Source organism: Cebus imitator, unplaced genomic scaffold (assembly GCF_001604975.1).
Source record: "Cebus imitator isolate Cc_AM_T3 unplaced genomic scaffold, Cebus_imitator-1.0 Scaffold569, whole genome shotgun sequence".
In the NCBI taxonomy this organism is placed as follows: Eukaryota; Metazoa; Chordata; class Mammalia; order Primates; family Cebidae; genus Cebus; species Cebus imitator.
In genome coordinates this window covers 714,212-730,429 of record NW_016107884.1, presented here as the reverse complement: position 1 = coordinate 730,429, position 16,218 = coordinate 714,212, and the positions used below count along the sequence as shown (strand labels likewise).

General features: G+C 34.4%; 1 protein-coding gene across 1 annotated transcript in view; it reads left to right on the top strand.

Moving 5' to 3' along the window:
- The window catches only part of PCDH11X (protocadherin 11 X-linked), a 112,450-nt gene that overhangs the window by 48,147 nt on the left and 48,085 nt on the right, over positions 1-16,218 (top strand). The window contains exon 2 of the mRNA XM_017516008.2: positions 8,530-9,112. Coding sequence (XP_017371497.1) covers positions 8,573-9,112 — 540 coding nt within the window. The 5' untranslated portion in view covers positions 8,530-8,572. The remainder of the gene's footprint in view (positions 1-8,529; positions 9,113-16,218) is intronic.

Sequence of the window (16,218 nt, the reverse complement as noted above, 5' to 3'; positions counted from 1 at the left end):
ATTTTATTTCGTTGAGTTAATCTTCAATCTCTGATATCCTTTCTTGGTCGATTCAGTGATTGAAACTTGTGTATGCTTCGCAAAGTTATAGTGCTGTGTTTTTCAGCTCCATCAAGTCGTTTGTATTCTTCTCTAAGCTGTTTATTCTAGTTAGCATCTCTTTCTCATCTAAACTTTTTTCAACGTTCTTAGTTTCTTGGCATTGGGTTTGCACATCTTCTTTTAGCTCTGAAGAGTTTGTTATTACCCACCTTTTGAAGCCTGTTTCTGTCAATTCATCAGATTCATTCTCCGTCCATCTTCGATACCTAGCTGGTGAGGAGTTGTGATCCTTTGGAGGAGAGATGTTCTGGTTTTTGGTGTTTTCATCCTTTTTGCACTGGTTTCTCCCCATCTTAGTGGCTTTATTTAACCAAATTATTTACCTGTGGACTTTTTTGTTGGTAACTTTCAGATGCGGTCTCTAAGTGGACATCCTTCTTGTTAATGATGAAGTTATTTCTTTCTGTTTCTTCGTTTTCTTTCTAAGAGTCAGTCCCTTCTGCTGCAGGACTGCTGGAGGTCCACTCTAGGCCCTGCTTACCTGGGGATCACCCATGAGGGCTGCAGAACTGTAGGGGTTGCTGCTGGTTTCTTCTTCTGTTATCTTTGTCCCAGAAGTGTACCTGCCAGATGTCAGCCTGATTTCTCCTTTATGAGGTGTCTCATTGGGTATGCGGGGGTTAGGGAGCTGCTTGAGGAGCCAGTCTGTCCCTTATAGGAGCTCAAGTGCTGTGCTGGGAGCTCCATTGTTCCATACAGAGCTGCTGGGCCGGTACTTTTAAGTCTGCTGCAGTGGAACTCATAATGTCCTCTTTTCCCAGGTGTTCTGTCCTAGGAAGGTCGGCCTTATTTATAAGTTCCTATCATGCTGCTGCCTTTTTTCATAGATGCCCTTCCCTGCACGGAGTAGTCTAGTCATGGTCTGCCAACAGAGGTGTTGCTGAGCTGCCACAGGCTCTGCCCAGCTGCTGTTTGAACTGCCTCGGTAGTGGCAGACTGCCTGGGAAGTGGTGGTCACCCTTCCCCCCACTGAGCTGGACGGTCCTGGGTCCAGCTGCACTTGCTGTGAAACTCTCAATCCAGAGCTTTTCAGATTGCTTGTTTTGTGGGGGTGGTACCTGCTGAGCCAGATCGCCTGGCCCCCTGTGTCTGCCCTCTTCCTTTCAGTTGTATGGGTGGCTCTGTCTCCCAGGTGTTCCAGGTACCAATTGAAATGGCTGCCCAGATTTGTGTGAGTTTCTGTGCACCAACCTGGCACCAGTTGAAACCCCTGTGCTGAAAACTCATGGCATTTTTTGGCCTGGAAATCTCCTGGCCTGTGGGTAGTGAAATTTGATTTGGAAATGCAGTGGGCACTCACCCTCTGCATTGTTCTTGCTGGGAACTGCACTCTGGAGCTGTTCCTATTTGGCCATCTTGGATCCTCCCTCTGGATTTTGTTTTTAACCATCATTTCCAAAGTTCTGATGCTATATTTCATTTGCTTGTAACTGTTGATTTTATTGCATTGTAATTTTGATAAATTAGAAGCTGACAGAAACAAAAAATAAATTAAGTCCTGCTAGAATGTGCATTGTGTATAGGGGAGTAATCTGATAAAGTGCTTTGAGCAGATACTGCAATTAATACTGAACTTTGGGGAGGTAAGGAATCAATAGGAAAATATTAATCAGTCTTTCTACATAGATAATTTAAACACTAATATGATAGATCTAATACTACGTGTTTTCCTGTACTCTATTAATTCATGGAATAGTGATTAATAAAATTATTACTTATCCTTATATATAAAACTCAAAATAGGCTTTTCAACAAATATTCAGTGAAGTCACAAATATATTATACACACACACACATACACGTTATATACACATATGTGAAGAAACCACATTTTGTTAACAAATGACTAAAATTGTCATGCCTGAACCCTCTTTTATTGAACAGCACCTCTCCATAACCCTTTATTTCTTTAATTTTATTATGCTGTAGCACCTCCGTAATTTCACCCATGAATAATGGATTCCAAGCTCATCACTTTCTATTTCTTTCTCTTTTCTTTTGTAAGAACTTTTCCTTTACACATGAGGGACCTTTGGTTACCGTCTTAAAATGTGATCATCTAGAGGATTTATAGAAGGTGAATTTAATGCCTATTTGATAAAAAATATTTAACATATAAGGCAATGCCTATAGATATTTATGTATATCACATAGTCGTTATATAGATTAAATGAAATAACTGACTTGAAATCACATAGAGCAATTAAAATGCTATACCAAGTGAAATTATCCTTTGAACTTTGGTGAATTTAGGATTTATTTATTATGATAATCTGGTACTTATTGACAAAGTACAGTAAAATAATTATTAGATGCTGAAACAAGCAATATTACATTCAACCCGAGGCAATAGAATACTGTGCAATGATAGACAAACATATTTTTGCAATAAAGAATGTGTCTGTTGCTTGATTAATCTGTAAAGCCATGTTTCATGTGTTTCCTAAATCATATATCAAAAATCAAGAAAAATTAATATAGAAGAGCAACCTTTAGAATTTGTCTTATAAGTGTTGTTTGAGCATTTATTAATATCAGATTTTGAAGCCGTGTTAGAGAACACCACACTAACTGTTGTTGGAATGCTAGAATGAATCAGTAAACAACAAATAGTTTGGAGAAGAAAGCAGCATTGATAGATTTCACTTCTCAGAGAAACTTAGACCCAAATGTGAAAAATTAGACCTATACAATAAGTACCATAAGCGATCTCTTTATGGAATAAAATTTAACAAAACCAGTGTTATGTAATTAAAGTGTCTTATTAAATCTTTCATTTTAACATCTCAAGTTTCAGAATACAGAGGAAATAGTTATGTAAAATTGGACAGCCAATGCTCTTGCCCCCGTCGGCTTGCTGTGGTCAGTTCCTTTGAAAATACTAGGTTTATCAGTTGCTCCAGTTTGTCTTTCTCCAAATGTGGTTACTTTTCTTGCAATGTTCTAGATTCCTGTCAACCTCAACAACTACCTTATTGTTTACCCAGGCTGTGAAAGAAGCTTTGCTGTATGTGAGAACAAGAAGATAGTAGTGACTACCCAATATATCATGGTGGTTAAATGGTGTATTTTTTGCTTCATGAGACATTGAAATAATAAGAATGATGAGATCTAAGTAGAGTTATGATAATGGGCAGCATATAGATATTTCTCATTTTCTTGTAATACTTAAATATGTACTATTGTAAAAATTGGTCAAAAATTGTAGCGTATAAACCATTCGCTCATATATCTGATATTGTAGCATATAATCCAGTCATTCACATAGAATTCATTTAAATATATTACAAATGAAACCAGCACTATAATGAAGAATAAATTCACAAAAATATCAAGGATATTATGCCTTGGAATTCTTCTGGCAAAGCATTTTAACATTGTGTGATTTGAAATTTCTAGAATTGCGTATAGTAGATGCCTAGTTCCCTTACCTACTTACCTTTTAAGAACTAAATTGTGGGGCCAGGTGCCGTGGATCATGCCTGTAATCCCAGCACTTTAGGGGACCTGAAGATCACCTGAGGTCAGGAGTTCGAGACCAGCCTGACCAACATGGAGAAATCTCATTTCTACTAAAAAATGCAAAATTAGCTGGGCATGGTGGCACATCCCTATAATCCCAGCTACTCGGGACGCTGAGGCAGAAGAATCACTTGAACTCGGGAGGTGGAGGTTGTGGTGAGCCGAGATCACGGCATTGCACTGCAGCCTGGGCAACAAGAGCGAAACTCCATCTCAAAAAACAAACAAACAAACAAAAACTAAATTGCTCAGAGATGAGAAAATGAACTTCCATTTTTGCTCTATGTATCTTTAAATTTTCAGAGATGCTTATTTTATTTCCTCCTTTGCTTTATCTAATTGACATGATTCTGTCCCTCTAAATACAACTATTGCTTACTCAACCAAGATGTCTTGCTGATAAAGGGCACCACTTAAATAGCATGGGCATTACTGGAACTTTGTCGAAAATTTTAATTCTTCATATCTTCTTTCAGTAGTTTCCCTTATCAATTTCCAAACTAACCTTAATCTATAGTGGGAGTGGGTTGCAGGAGAAGGGTAAAGAAATTTAAGGTTGTCTCATCGCATTTTTCATGAGAGACAGAAAAATTAGAACATGATTTATATACGTTAACATACATCTCCAGGCATATTTTTCCTGGATATCTGAGTTAAATGTGCTATACTTCCATTAAGACTAAGCAGTGATTATTTATATCCATATTTAGTACCTTAATTTTTCTGTACTGGTCATTCAAAAAATTAAACTCAGCCTTTTCAAGGAAAACTCTTAATTTTAAGAATAATAAATTTTCAAGTGGTAAATGTGATGGTTGAAATCAAAATATGGAGATTGAGTTTACTTAGACATGCACATTCACATCTTGGTAGAAGCAGAGATTAGGTCATTATACAGTAGTTGAACACTGAATTAAAGACATACTAGAATATATTATCAAATTTAAACTCTGTTTTGTTCACTGATGTACTTTCATTGTCTAGAACTGTGCTTGACATAATAAATATGCTTAATAAGTATTTGTTGAATAAGTGGCTAAACCTCCATGAATTTATTTCATCTCAAACTCTTTACTAATTAGAGGGTGAATATTCCTTCTAGGTTGGCAATATATATTCACTTAAGCTTCAGAAATGATTTTTTTCTCAGTATTTCTACCCCATTTTCAAAACAACTGAATGAATTTCCAGTTATGAAACACATTTTAAAATGTTTTATATGATGATAATATTAAAGATAGATTTGAACAGATTTAGAAAGGATTGGGAGAGGGTGACATCTTGGTACTAGATCGCTTTCTTAATTCTTTCTGTTGTGTAGAGATATTGCAACATGCATGCACTGCTTTTAATTTTTTTAATTTTAATTTTTATTTTTTATTGCATTTTAGATTTTGGGGTACATGTGAAGAACATGCAAGATTGTTGCATAGGTACACACATGGCAGCGTGATTTGCTGCCTTCCTCCCCTTTACCTATATCTGGCATTTCTCCCCATGCTATCTCTTCCCAACTCCCTACCCCCCACTGTTTCTCCCCTATTTCCCCCCAACAGACCCCAGTGTGTGTTGCTTCCCTCCCTGTGTCCAAGTATTCTCATTGTTCAACACCCACCTCATTGTTTCAAACCACTGCTTTTATTTCTTTATTTTGTTTTTCTTTTTTTGGGGGGGAGGGTTATCCCAGGAATGCAAGGTTGTTTTATTTTTTTATTTTAACTTTTATTCTGAGTTCAGTGGTACATGTGCAGATTTATATAAGTAAACTTGTGTCATGGGGGTTTGTTATACAGATTTCATCACCCAAGTATTAATCCTAGTACCCATTAGTTACCTTTCCTGATACTCTCCCTCCTCCCATCTTCCAACTTCCAATAGGCCCCAGTGTGTGTTCTTCCCTTGTATATGTCCATGAGTTCTCATCCTTTAGCTTGCACTTATAAGAGAGAATATCCTGCAATATTTTAAAAAACTGTCTATAGTATTCTTCTGCCGGTTGTACTAATGTATAATACTAAGGGTAAGATAAGGATAAAGTTATAGTTTTAATTCCAATTGTCACTGCCCCATTTTTATTTCTGCTTATGTGTGCATGATATTTATAAAATCACTTAACATCCAAAACTTCTTAGATATACTAGATTCACAGCATATAGAACACATATATGTGTGCCTATTAGCTGGTAGTATCAATGGGGTATTTTTAATCTTACATACATAACAGAGCATAAAACCAATAATTCACAAGACTGAATTTTGAGCAAGTTTCTATATTATGTAATGCCAATGCACATCATTGTACAAATGTTACTAAAAATACTATACGACAGGCAACAGTCTTTCTGTGTTGTTTACTAGGATAAAGAATGTCTTCAGCTCTAGCATTACTTGCTATCATAACATATTTTATATATGATACCAACTGCTCAACACAGGAAAGTGGTTGGGTTCATAATATATATTTTTTAAGTTTTGTGATAAAAAACGTATCAGATGAGATGTTTAAGGTCTACTCATAACCTAAACCATCTCAATTGTTGAAACAAATGCATTAATCTGATTATTGACTGTAAATAGGAAGATTTCTTTTTTTCCCATTTTGTATCTTCCAACATTGGCATAGGCACATTTTTATTTATTTATTTATTTTTGAGATGGAGTCTGACTGTCATCAGGCTGGAGTGAAATGGCATAATCTCAGCTCACTGCAACCTCTGCCTCTTGGATTCAAGTGATTCTCCTGCCTCAGCCTCCCAAGTAGCTGGGACTACAAGCTCACACCAGCATGCCCAGCTAATTTTTTTTATTTTTAGTAGAGACTCGATTTCACCATGTTGGCTAGTATGGTCTTGATCTCTGGACCTCGTGATCTGCCCGCCTCTGCCTCCCAATGTGCTGGGATTACAGGCGTGAGCCACTCTGCCAGGCAGCATATGCATATTTTTAAAAATGCAGATGTGCAGCTATGCAATGAGATGGTTATTTCATATAACATGTTGTTTGGCATAATCAGAGCACAATATCCATAACAAAGTTATTTATATTCTTTAGTCCTCTGGTTTTTAGAATGATTACTAAAACTTGTTGATGTTATCTATTACCAATAAATATTGAGAAATTCCTTAATTGGATACCTATGTGCATTAATACATTTCTGGAATGGAATTTTAAATAACCATTTGGCCACGGAGTTTTTAAAACTGCTAAATGCCTTAATAGCTGCATTAAACCTCATTTAATTATAAAAGTACAATATTGCCGGGTGTGGTGGCTCATGCCTGTAATCACAGCACTTTGGGAGGCTGAGATGGGTGGGTCATGAGGTCAGGGATTCGAGACCAGCCTGACCAACATGGCGAAACCCCATCTCTAATTTAATAAATACAAAAATTAGCCAGGCATGATGACACGCACCTGTAATCCCAGCTACTTGGGAGGCTGAGGGAGGAGAATTGCTTGAACTGGTTGGCGTAGGTTGCGGTGAGCCAAGAGCGTGCCATTGCACTCCAGCCTGGGTGAGAGAGCAAGACTCCATCTCAAAAAAAGAAANTAGCTCAGTGTGATACACATTTAATTCTGTTTATATATCATCTACAAATAATATCCAGAAGCAGCACATTAGAATGTTTAATTATGCTAGAGATAAAAAGATACTTAATATATAAACTTGAGAATATATTTAAAAAATCAGGGTAAGAATTGAGAATTAGGAAAGGAAACCGAAGAAAAATTTTGCAGATTTTGAGGAAATCAAAATTTCTCATTGAATTTTATCAGAAGAGTTCAAGAACTGAAATAATTGTAAAGCTTTCAGTGAGTGAAAAATAATAATGGGGAGAAGTCAAGAAAGATTGATTTTTTGACTCACTTTCAACTCATACTGTTTTTAAATGCCTTTCTTATTTTCAAGTCCTAATCAAGCTGTTCCTTGAAGCTGTGTAATTCCTGTTAGTCTGTAGATGTGAAACCCATTTTTATGTGAACTACCTTCTGCATTCTATAAACATAAGTTTTCACGGTTGGGGTGTCTTCTAGTCTAACTCTCGAAGTGAATGTTTGGATGTCATCTACCAAATCTATATAACTAAAGTAAATACATTAGATCTAATGTGGTGGTCCAGCACCTCCAAAAATATGGAGCACACTCCTGAAATATCCTGTAACCTTTTATGTTTCAGAATCTTTTAATGAGCAGTTATGTTAATCTGAAAGTCGCTTACCTGTACTTTATGTTAATAGCTATTCTTGTTTTACTCATCCACAGAAAAAACCTCTAATCCCTATGATATTTGTTCCCATGTTTAGGCATTTGTCACATCAACTCCTCTCCTCTCCCAAAGCACTTCTCTTTTTCAAATCAAACTTTCTTAGTCCCTCCTTTATGATTCTTTGTCTGTTTTTGTCCAGATCAATTTTTTTTCACTTTGATGTCCAGAACTGAAGAAATGGACTATTGTATAAAAATAATCATTGCCAATAGAATAATTGTATTTGAAACCCATATTATAACAAAGAATAACGATACTATTTTGTGATTTGTAAGAAATACCCATTTATATTTCCTTTCCTATTGAATTAAATAGTTTTAATTATTTGTATTAAACCTTTAACTATCTTGGCATATTAATGCATTATCTTTTTATATTTTATCAATGGTGGGCACTTTTATAGGTACTCTCTCATTTTTATACTGTAGGTGTCTTATTTATCTTTATTCCTAATGTACAAATTCATATTTGATTCAAACAAATTTATCACTAATTAACAGTGTCAATTATGCTAACATCTCATTTAGTGATTTTGATTTAAAATAGCTTTAGTTAACATGCATGTTTATGGTTGACATCTTAATAATTTCTTCTTCCTCTTCTCTCTCTCTCTTCTCTCTCCTCTTCTCTTTGTCAGTTCTCTGTGGGTAAACACAAAGAACTGTTAAGGTGTGCCTGTTATGGACTTGTTGTCCGGGACGTATATATTTGCGGTCCTGCTAGCATGCGTCGTGTTCCAGTCTGGCGCCCAGGAGAAGAACTACATCATCCGAGAAGAAATGCCAGAAAACGTCCTCATAGGCGACTTGGTGAAAGACCTTAATTTGTCCCTGATTCCAAACAAGTCCTTGAAATCTCCTATGCAGTTCAAGCTAGTCTACAAGACCGGAGAGGTGCCACTGATTCGAATTGAAGAGGGTACTGGTGAGATCTTCACTACTGGCGCTCGCGTTGATCGAGAGAAATTATGTGCTGGTATCTCAACGGATACTCAATGCTTTTATGAAGTGGAGGTTGCCATTTTGCCGGATGAAATATTTAGACTGATTAAGATACGTTTTCTGATAGAAGACATAAATGATAATGCACCATTGTTCCCAGCAACGGTTATCAACATATCAATTCCAGAGAACTCGGCTATAAACTCTAGATATACTCTCCCAGCGGCCATTGATCCTGACGTAGGAATAAACGGAGTTCAAAACTACCATCTAATTAAGGTGCGTTTTAAAATCACTTTGTTAGAGATATTAAGTCATTTCTTAAAGAGTAAAACAAAATGATATTAATGTATTTCAAATTTTGAGTAAGCCGTCACTCCAATCTTTCCAAATTTGTGTAATGTAAAGCATAGTGGAGAAAATTCATCAATGCAGTTTTTGTAATTACATGGGGATTATGAATATTCATGGTATGTATATTCATTTTCAAACAGTTGTGTTTCCATTAATCTATAAAGAGATCAGACAAGAAGGTCAGCCCTGCTACTTACAAATCAGTAGTTTGCCCAGCTTCATTCTTTTAATCTGTCTAGTCATGCCTCTGCCAAAAACTTGACATAAGCAAATCATTAAGAATGAATCCACAAATGTGACCGGATCAATTTTTCCTAGTGATTACTTTAGATGCAAAAATTTTATCTTGCCATTTGATATGGTGCCAAATAAATTATATTTGAGAGGTGAATAGAACAATTACTAGCAATTCTGAATATATATATAGATAAATATTTTGATAAATGATAAATGTTTTTCGTGAGGATTTTGAGGCAAGGCAAGGTCTTTAGCATATTCTGAATCATCAAATTTAGATTAAATTTTTGTCAATGTTCTGTTAATGTTAAATGTTTTCATTATTTTGCAATTCTTTGAAAACAGAGGATTCATTTGTTGTAAAGGGTAAGTAAGCCTTTTGACAAAACAGATTCAATCAGTTCATTTGAAAAACCTATTCAGGCTTGATTTTGGTCTTAAGATGGAGAAGGCAGAGAGAAGAATAGATGGAATATTTGGTATTCTTCAAAATATGTGCAGAGGGGCCACATCTATCAAGTTAATAATCAATTCTTTTTAATTACTTATATGATATAAAGAGTAATAGATAACTCAGATTCGGGTATGTAAGATAGTACAATGAACTTGAATGATCTTGGAAAATATATGTTAATAAAAGAACAAATGTGCATGTTTCAGATAGATATGTTCAGGGGATTTTCAAACTTTTATAAATATTCTGCCAGACTGTGATCTACATAATAACTAGTGTTAAAAAATGTGCCCCAAAGCATATAAATAAGATATTCTGCTATATATCATCTGAAGGTTTTGACCTGGAGGCTATATATTATGGGAAAATTGCTCAACTGATGCTGATCTATTGTAAAGATGTACTTGTTTATAAATTCATTCAGAAATGGAAGGCTACAGATCTCTTAAGCAAATTTCAGTGAAATGCAGATATGTTTGGATATATGAAGTGAACACAGAAAGAGAAGGCTTTGGAAAGAAGGGAACCCTTGTATACTGTTGGTGGGAATGTAAATTAGTACAACCACTATGGAGAACAGTTTGGAGGATCCTCAAAAAACTAAAAATTAGATGATTTTTAAATGAGCACTTTGGGTGAATTCCCTGCAATGACATCTTCTTATGTGATGAAATGGAAAAATATTCAGGAATCAGACAGATACGCATCACAGTTTTGTGCTTACCTCTTACCAGATATGCTACTTTCAGATTAATCTTTTTGACCTTTAATTTCTTCAGTCATAATATGAGGATGATAATACTATCACAGGGGCAGAATTGGAAAGAATAAGAACTTAGTATAGAGTAGATATGCCTGCATAGAAGATTTTTGAAGATGCTTTAAAACATTTGACTACTTATAGAAATGTGAGGCTTATCACTTGAAATAATAAATTAAGTAGCAAAGTGGATACTCTCTCTCTAAAGTAACACTCCTCAACATAATTTTCTGCAATGACAGTAGATTTATGATCTGTGATACAATACAGTAGCCGCTAGTCACACATGGCTATAGAGTACTTGAAAGTATTTAGTAGCTAGTGCTTCTAAGGTACTAAATGCTTAATTAATTCAATTTTAATTTTAATAGCCACATGTGGTTAGTGGCTGTCATAATTGCACAGCACAACTGAAACAAATAAGTTTATTTGGAAAATAAAAATTAACAGATAAAATCAAAATAAGACCTTACCAAATTTTAATCCAATATTGGCAATCGGGTCTTTTCACCTGACCATCTTGACAAATGTGTTGTTTTGAAATGTAGTGCTTTTATTCAAGGAAAAATTTTGTCATGTCTCCCTTAGGGCAGCTTAATGAAATTCCAAGAAATTTCTGATTTGTCTTGAAAGCTGCTTAATTAATTCAAATAAAACAAATAAGCCTGCTGGCAAAATTTTAGCTTTGTTAAAACGTGCTTTTCATTTGACATTGTTTGAAAGATTGTCAGCAAATGACAAAAAGGCTCACTACAGGTTCTTAGATGAGTCTTAGAAATAGAAATGCTCTAAAATTTGTTTTAGAATGTGTGATAACCCTAAAGTAAGTATATGATGTGCCTAAAGTACTGGGGCATTTGTATGGCCCGTGGACAAATACTGTTTTGACTGCTTGTTAAAAGTAATGAGAATGAAATACAAAGCATAGCCCCAGGCATGCAGAGGGCCATGACATGGGTGACTTTAACTGAATGCACTTTGACTTGCAGAAAGGTCCTGTCATGAATGTGGCATATTTGCTATGGGAAAGGAGAGTTTTTAAAAAAAAGAGAGAGGGAGAGAAAAAAGCATGTTTTGATTCATCCATAAACTTTAGTAAATTTTACAATGTGAAATAAGTAGGCCAACCATAATGATTTCTTTTAAAAGACCCTTTGTCCTGCAGAATAGGATGAGAATTTAATTAATATTAATTTGCTCTACTTTTGTTTAATAGACAAGAATAGCAAAGTCACAGTTAGTTTATCCTAACTAGGCTAATATAAAATGTATATGAAATGTTCAAATAGCAAAGAAAGAGAAGGGAGAAATATTCTAGGAAAAAATAGGTCAATTTATACATGAAGGGGTCCTACTATTGACTATTTAATATTCATTAGCTGAAATTAAAGGCATTGGCAGAAGAGATTTATTAACGGTTTGAAATGTATATAGTATAAACTTTCATAAGACTTAGAATATTTATTTCTAAAACTAATATATACATATATTGATTTAGCTTACTTTTTTATGAATTTCAGTATACCTTGACACAAACAGGGAAAGTGTTATTTCACATTTAAAATATTTGGGAAATGAGTTTCAGAGTGATAACGTATTATGCTTATCATCATATGACTGGTAAATGATAGCGGTAGGAATCAGAGTGCAGTTCCTGACTCCTAATTAACAGACAGTTTGTAGATGTGTAGATAACCCTAAGAGCAGGATCGCTGCAAGTTCATGATACAAAAGGAAAAGAGTGAAAGACCGAGAAAAGGCCGGGTGTGGTGGTTCACGGCTGTAATCCCAGCATTTAGGGAGGCTGAGGCAGGCGGATCACGAAGTCAGGAGTTTGAGACCAGCCTGGCCAACATAGTGAAACCACATCTCTACTAAATATACAAAAAAAAAAAAAAAAATTGCCAGGTGTGGTGGTGGGCGCCTGTAATCCCAGCTACTCAGGAGGCCGAGGCAGGAGAATGACTTGAATTCAGGAGGCGGAGGTTGCAGTGAGCTGAGATTGTGCCATTGTACTCCAGCCCAGGCAACAGTGCAAGACTCCATCTCAAAAAAAAAAAGGAAAAAGTAGGGGAATGAAGTGATTAAAGTGATTACCAAGTAATTCTGCTTGGTTAAAAAAAAAAGGTAAAATAAAACTTATTTGTGACTTTGATGAGGTTAATTTTCAGTTTTTTAATAGAGCATGTTACTCTCTAAAGAAAAAAATAATCTATGAGTTCTTGATGTTATTAATAGTTGCCACTTAAAAAGGAATCCAGATGTGAAACCTTCTCTTTCCCCTCTTTCATGAAAAGTCATACTACAATGCTAATTTCCTATATACATACAGATATTTACATACTCACACACATCGTACTACACATTGCAGTATTTCAAAGAACTGTTGGTCAGGAGTAGTAAATCACAGAATCTCTTTAACTTTCACTTTTTAATTCAGATAGCCTGTTATTTATAAAGCTTTTTAAAATACTGTAAGTATTTTTTGACAGGGAAGCCAACATTTTCACAAATAGAAACATCCCTCAAGCACCCAGTCTGACTCAGAATATGTATATAAACCACAGGGACTTCCTTCTTTCCTCATGGTAGGAACTCAGGGGAAATTAGTTTATATAATGATGTTATAGATATTTTTATTTCCTGCTTCAAATTTCCATCTTCTCTGGTGTATATCAGCAGTCACGTTTCTGTACTATCCCAGTGACGGGGTTCTGATTGATTTCCTTAAGGCAGGCATGACAGTGTTTCAAAGGTTGACAGTTTGTGTTGACAGAACATGAAGATCAATTTTTTCTCAGATTATTAATCGTACTCAAAGCCCTCACTTGTTTCTACCCATCCCATAAGGCATCATTATGTTTTCAATGAATCTCAAAAGGTCATTTAATCTGGAGTAGTCTTTTAACGTAGCCAAGATGTTTGGGCCTTTGATTCTATTTTAAGTAAAAATCCTCCCCATTGATAAAAAGTTGGACTGGATTTATGAAACTAAGTTTAGAATTAGATTTGTTTTGAGATCTGGGATTAGAAAATCTAAATTGTGAAAAATCTCATCTACCACAAGATTTAGAAATCTTGATTTAAATTGCTGAAATGAGGCATCAAATGATATATTGTGAAGACAAAGAACAAGCAAACTTTGTTGTTCTGAAGAAAATAATATTTTTTAAACTTATGTGTCCATAGCTCAAAGTGACGTGTAATGTCAGAAGTGAGTTAAGATTCACTAACATCAGTGCGGGGAGAATATACCATAACAATGAGTATAACAATTTTAGAAAACTTACCCAGTTTATTTGCCTCCAAGAGGCTCAGAAGAGTTTGAATATAATGATTTCCTCAATTTTTTTCAAATATAAAATGAAGTTGCATTTAAAATTTCCCCATTGCAGCTTTAATATTACTTGATTTTATATTCTCTGAATTCTATAATTTGCATATTAATATTTTTGATCTAGTGTAAAGAAGCAAAAGAGATGACAATCAAATGCTAATGACTATGAGCTTTCTAAAAGCTGGGGTTATTATCAAAGTACACTTCCAGTGGGGAAAAAATGACAACATAAAACTCATTGTCTTCATAAATGAATCTTTATTAATGCTGTCAGGTTTTAACATATGGGAGTGTGACACTAATAGGATTAAGTAACTTTTGACTTCATTACTATTATCAGAGTCTTGGTTAGCATTCATCATCCACTAATGCCTTTTGTTAAATACATCTGTTACTAATAGTCCCACAGTATGGATGGACATTTATGTAACATAAGTTGGGCATCTTAAATAGTTCAGTTCTAGAATTTGTAAATTGAGGCTCTGAAGACCAAATGTGTTTCCAAATCTGAGTGATTTACTCACATCATGCCTTTTAATATTACGAACTAACTTTAAGAAGCATCACTAAATTTTGTTATTTGGTACAGAGTTTTAATGTTATTTCATTGTCCACTCTGTCTAAATAAAAATAAATTTGAACTTAATTTTATTCCTTCCAAAGGAAATGATTAAATCCTAAAATAAAAACATATAAGACAAAATTAATTGGTATAGAATTATTTAATGAAAACATGATGTGCTACACAGATCTAAATGGTTTTCATAATTTTGATCAAACTTAATAATTAAGATAATATATATTCCAATGTGGGTAGTTTTCTGGACATAAATTATTCTCTTTGTGTACACTGATTTATATTGATTATATAACAACACTGTGCTGTGGAGACCATCTCTTAGTGAACTGAAGTACAGTATAATCTTTCAATCTTAGATCAAAAAAATTGATGGATTGGTAAGGTTTCTGTATCAGAGGTGATGACATCTTGTATGAGAAGTGATGATAAAAGCAATAAGGTCATTCTGCGGAAAACTTTCTGAGTTTGTTTGAGTTTTATCTATAAATTAATGTATCTATTTTGATAATTTTACCAGAGTATGTGAGTTTGGACCAGTTTTTGGTGGAATTGTTCTTTAGCAAATACTATAAAATGCATCTAAAGCTAACTCTCACTTAAAAATCAAATAAATTAATATCCTCCCTTTGTATTTATCAGTCTACAGCCATCTTCACAAAAACCAATGAAGAATGAATAATTAAATAATCCAGTAGCATAATAGATCAAATAAATTGCTTTGACCACAAATTAAATTGTAGTAGATTGTTGTTCAAGTGTCTTTCAGTTTCCCAGTGCTGGTACATGTTACTGGAGGAAAGAAAATATTGGGTCTAATTTAATTACATAACACAGAACTTAATTTTTTTAACTATCTTTGAAATGCCCTTTATTCATTAGTCTTTTGCTTGCACAAATTGTATGTTCACCAATCTTATTCTACAAATATATAATAAAGTGTTTTATCCATAAAATGTTAAGTATCTATTAGTAGAGCACTAATGAGATCAAGATAGAATACATATGGACACACATGTTTTAGCAATGAAAACTATAAAAATATAGCTAGTCACCTACTTTTTATTTCCTTTTAAATAGAAGAGGTAATATTAGATGAACAATTATAAGAAAACTACTGCTTATTCTTTATACATTGGAAGATTATTTAGTGGTAGTATGTTTTAATTCATGCATGCACACATCTCTATACTTGCTGGTAAACTGAGGAAAGTAGCATAAAATCATATATAGGAAATATTTCAAAGACCTGTTTACTTTGCAAAGTAAGTGTGAATTTCCTTTCATTAAACAAAGCAAACAATTTAAAAGTTGAGTATCATAAAAGGAAGTTTTAGGTATCTAATGTAATTTATATTTGTCTCTGGGATCTCAATCTGGATTCTGTGTAGGGTATTATCATGACTATTTCTCATCCTTTTACTTATTTTGTATATAGAAGTTCAATATTTTAAGCTTCTTCAATGCAGTGAAGTGAAATTCTAAAGCCATTCTATTAAATATTGCATAGATATAACAACTAATTGCTAACTAATATCTCAGTCTAATTCCAGTAGTCTATATTTAATACATATTTAATGAGTGCCCAATGTACAAAGTCTTGAGGGATAAAAAATGTCTTTGGAAAACAGTCAGTGTCCACAAGGAGATTAATGATAGGCATTAT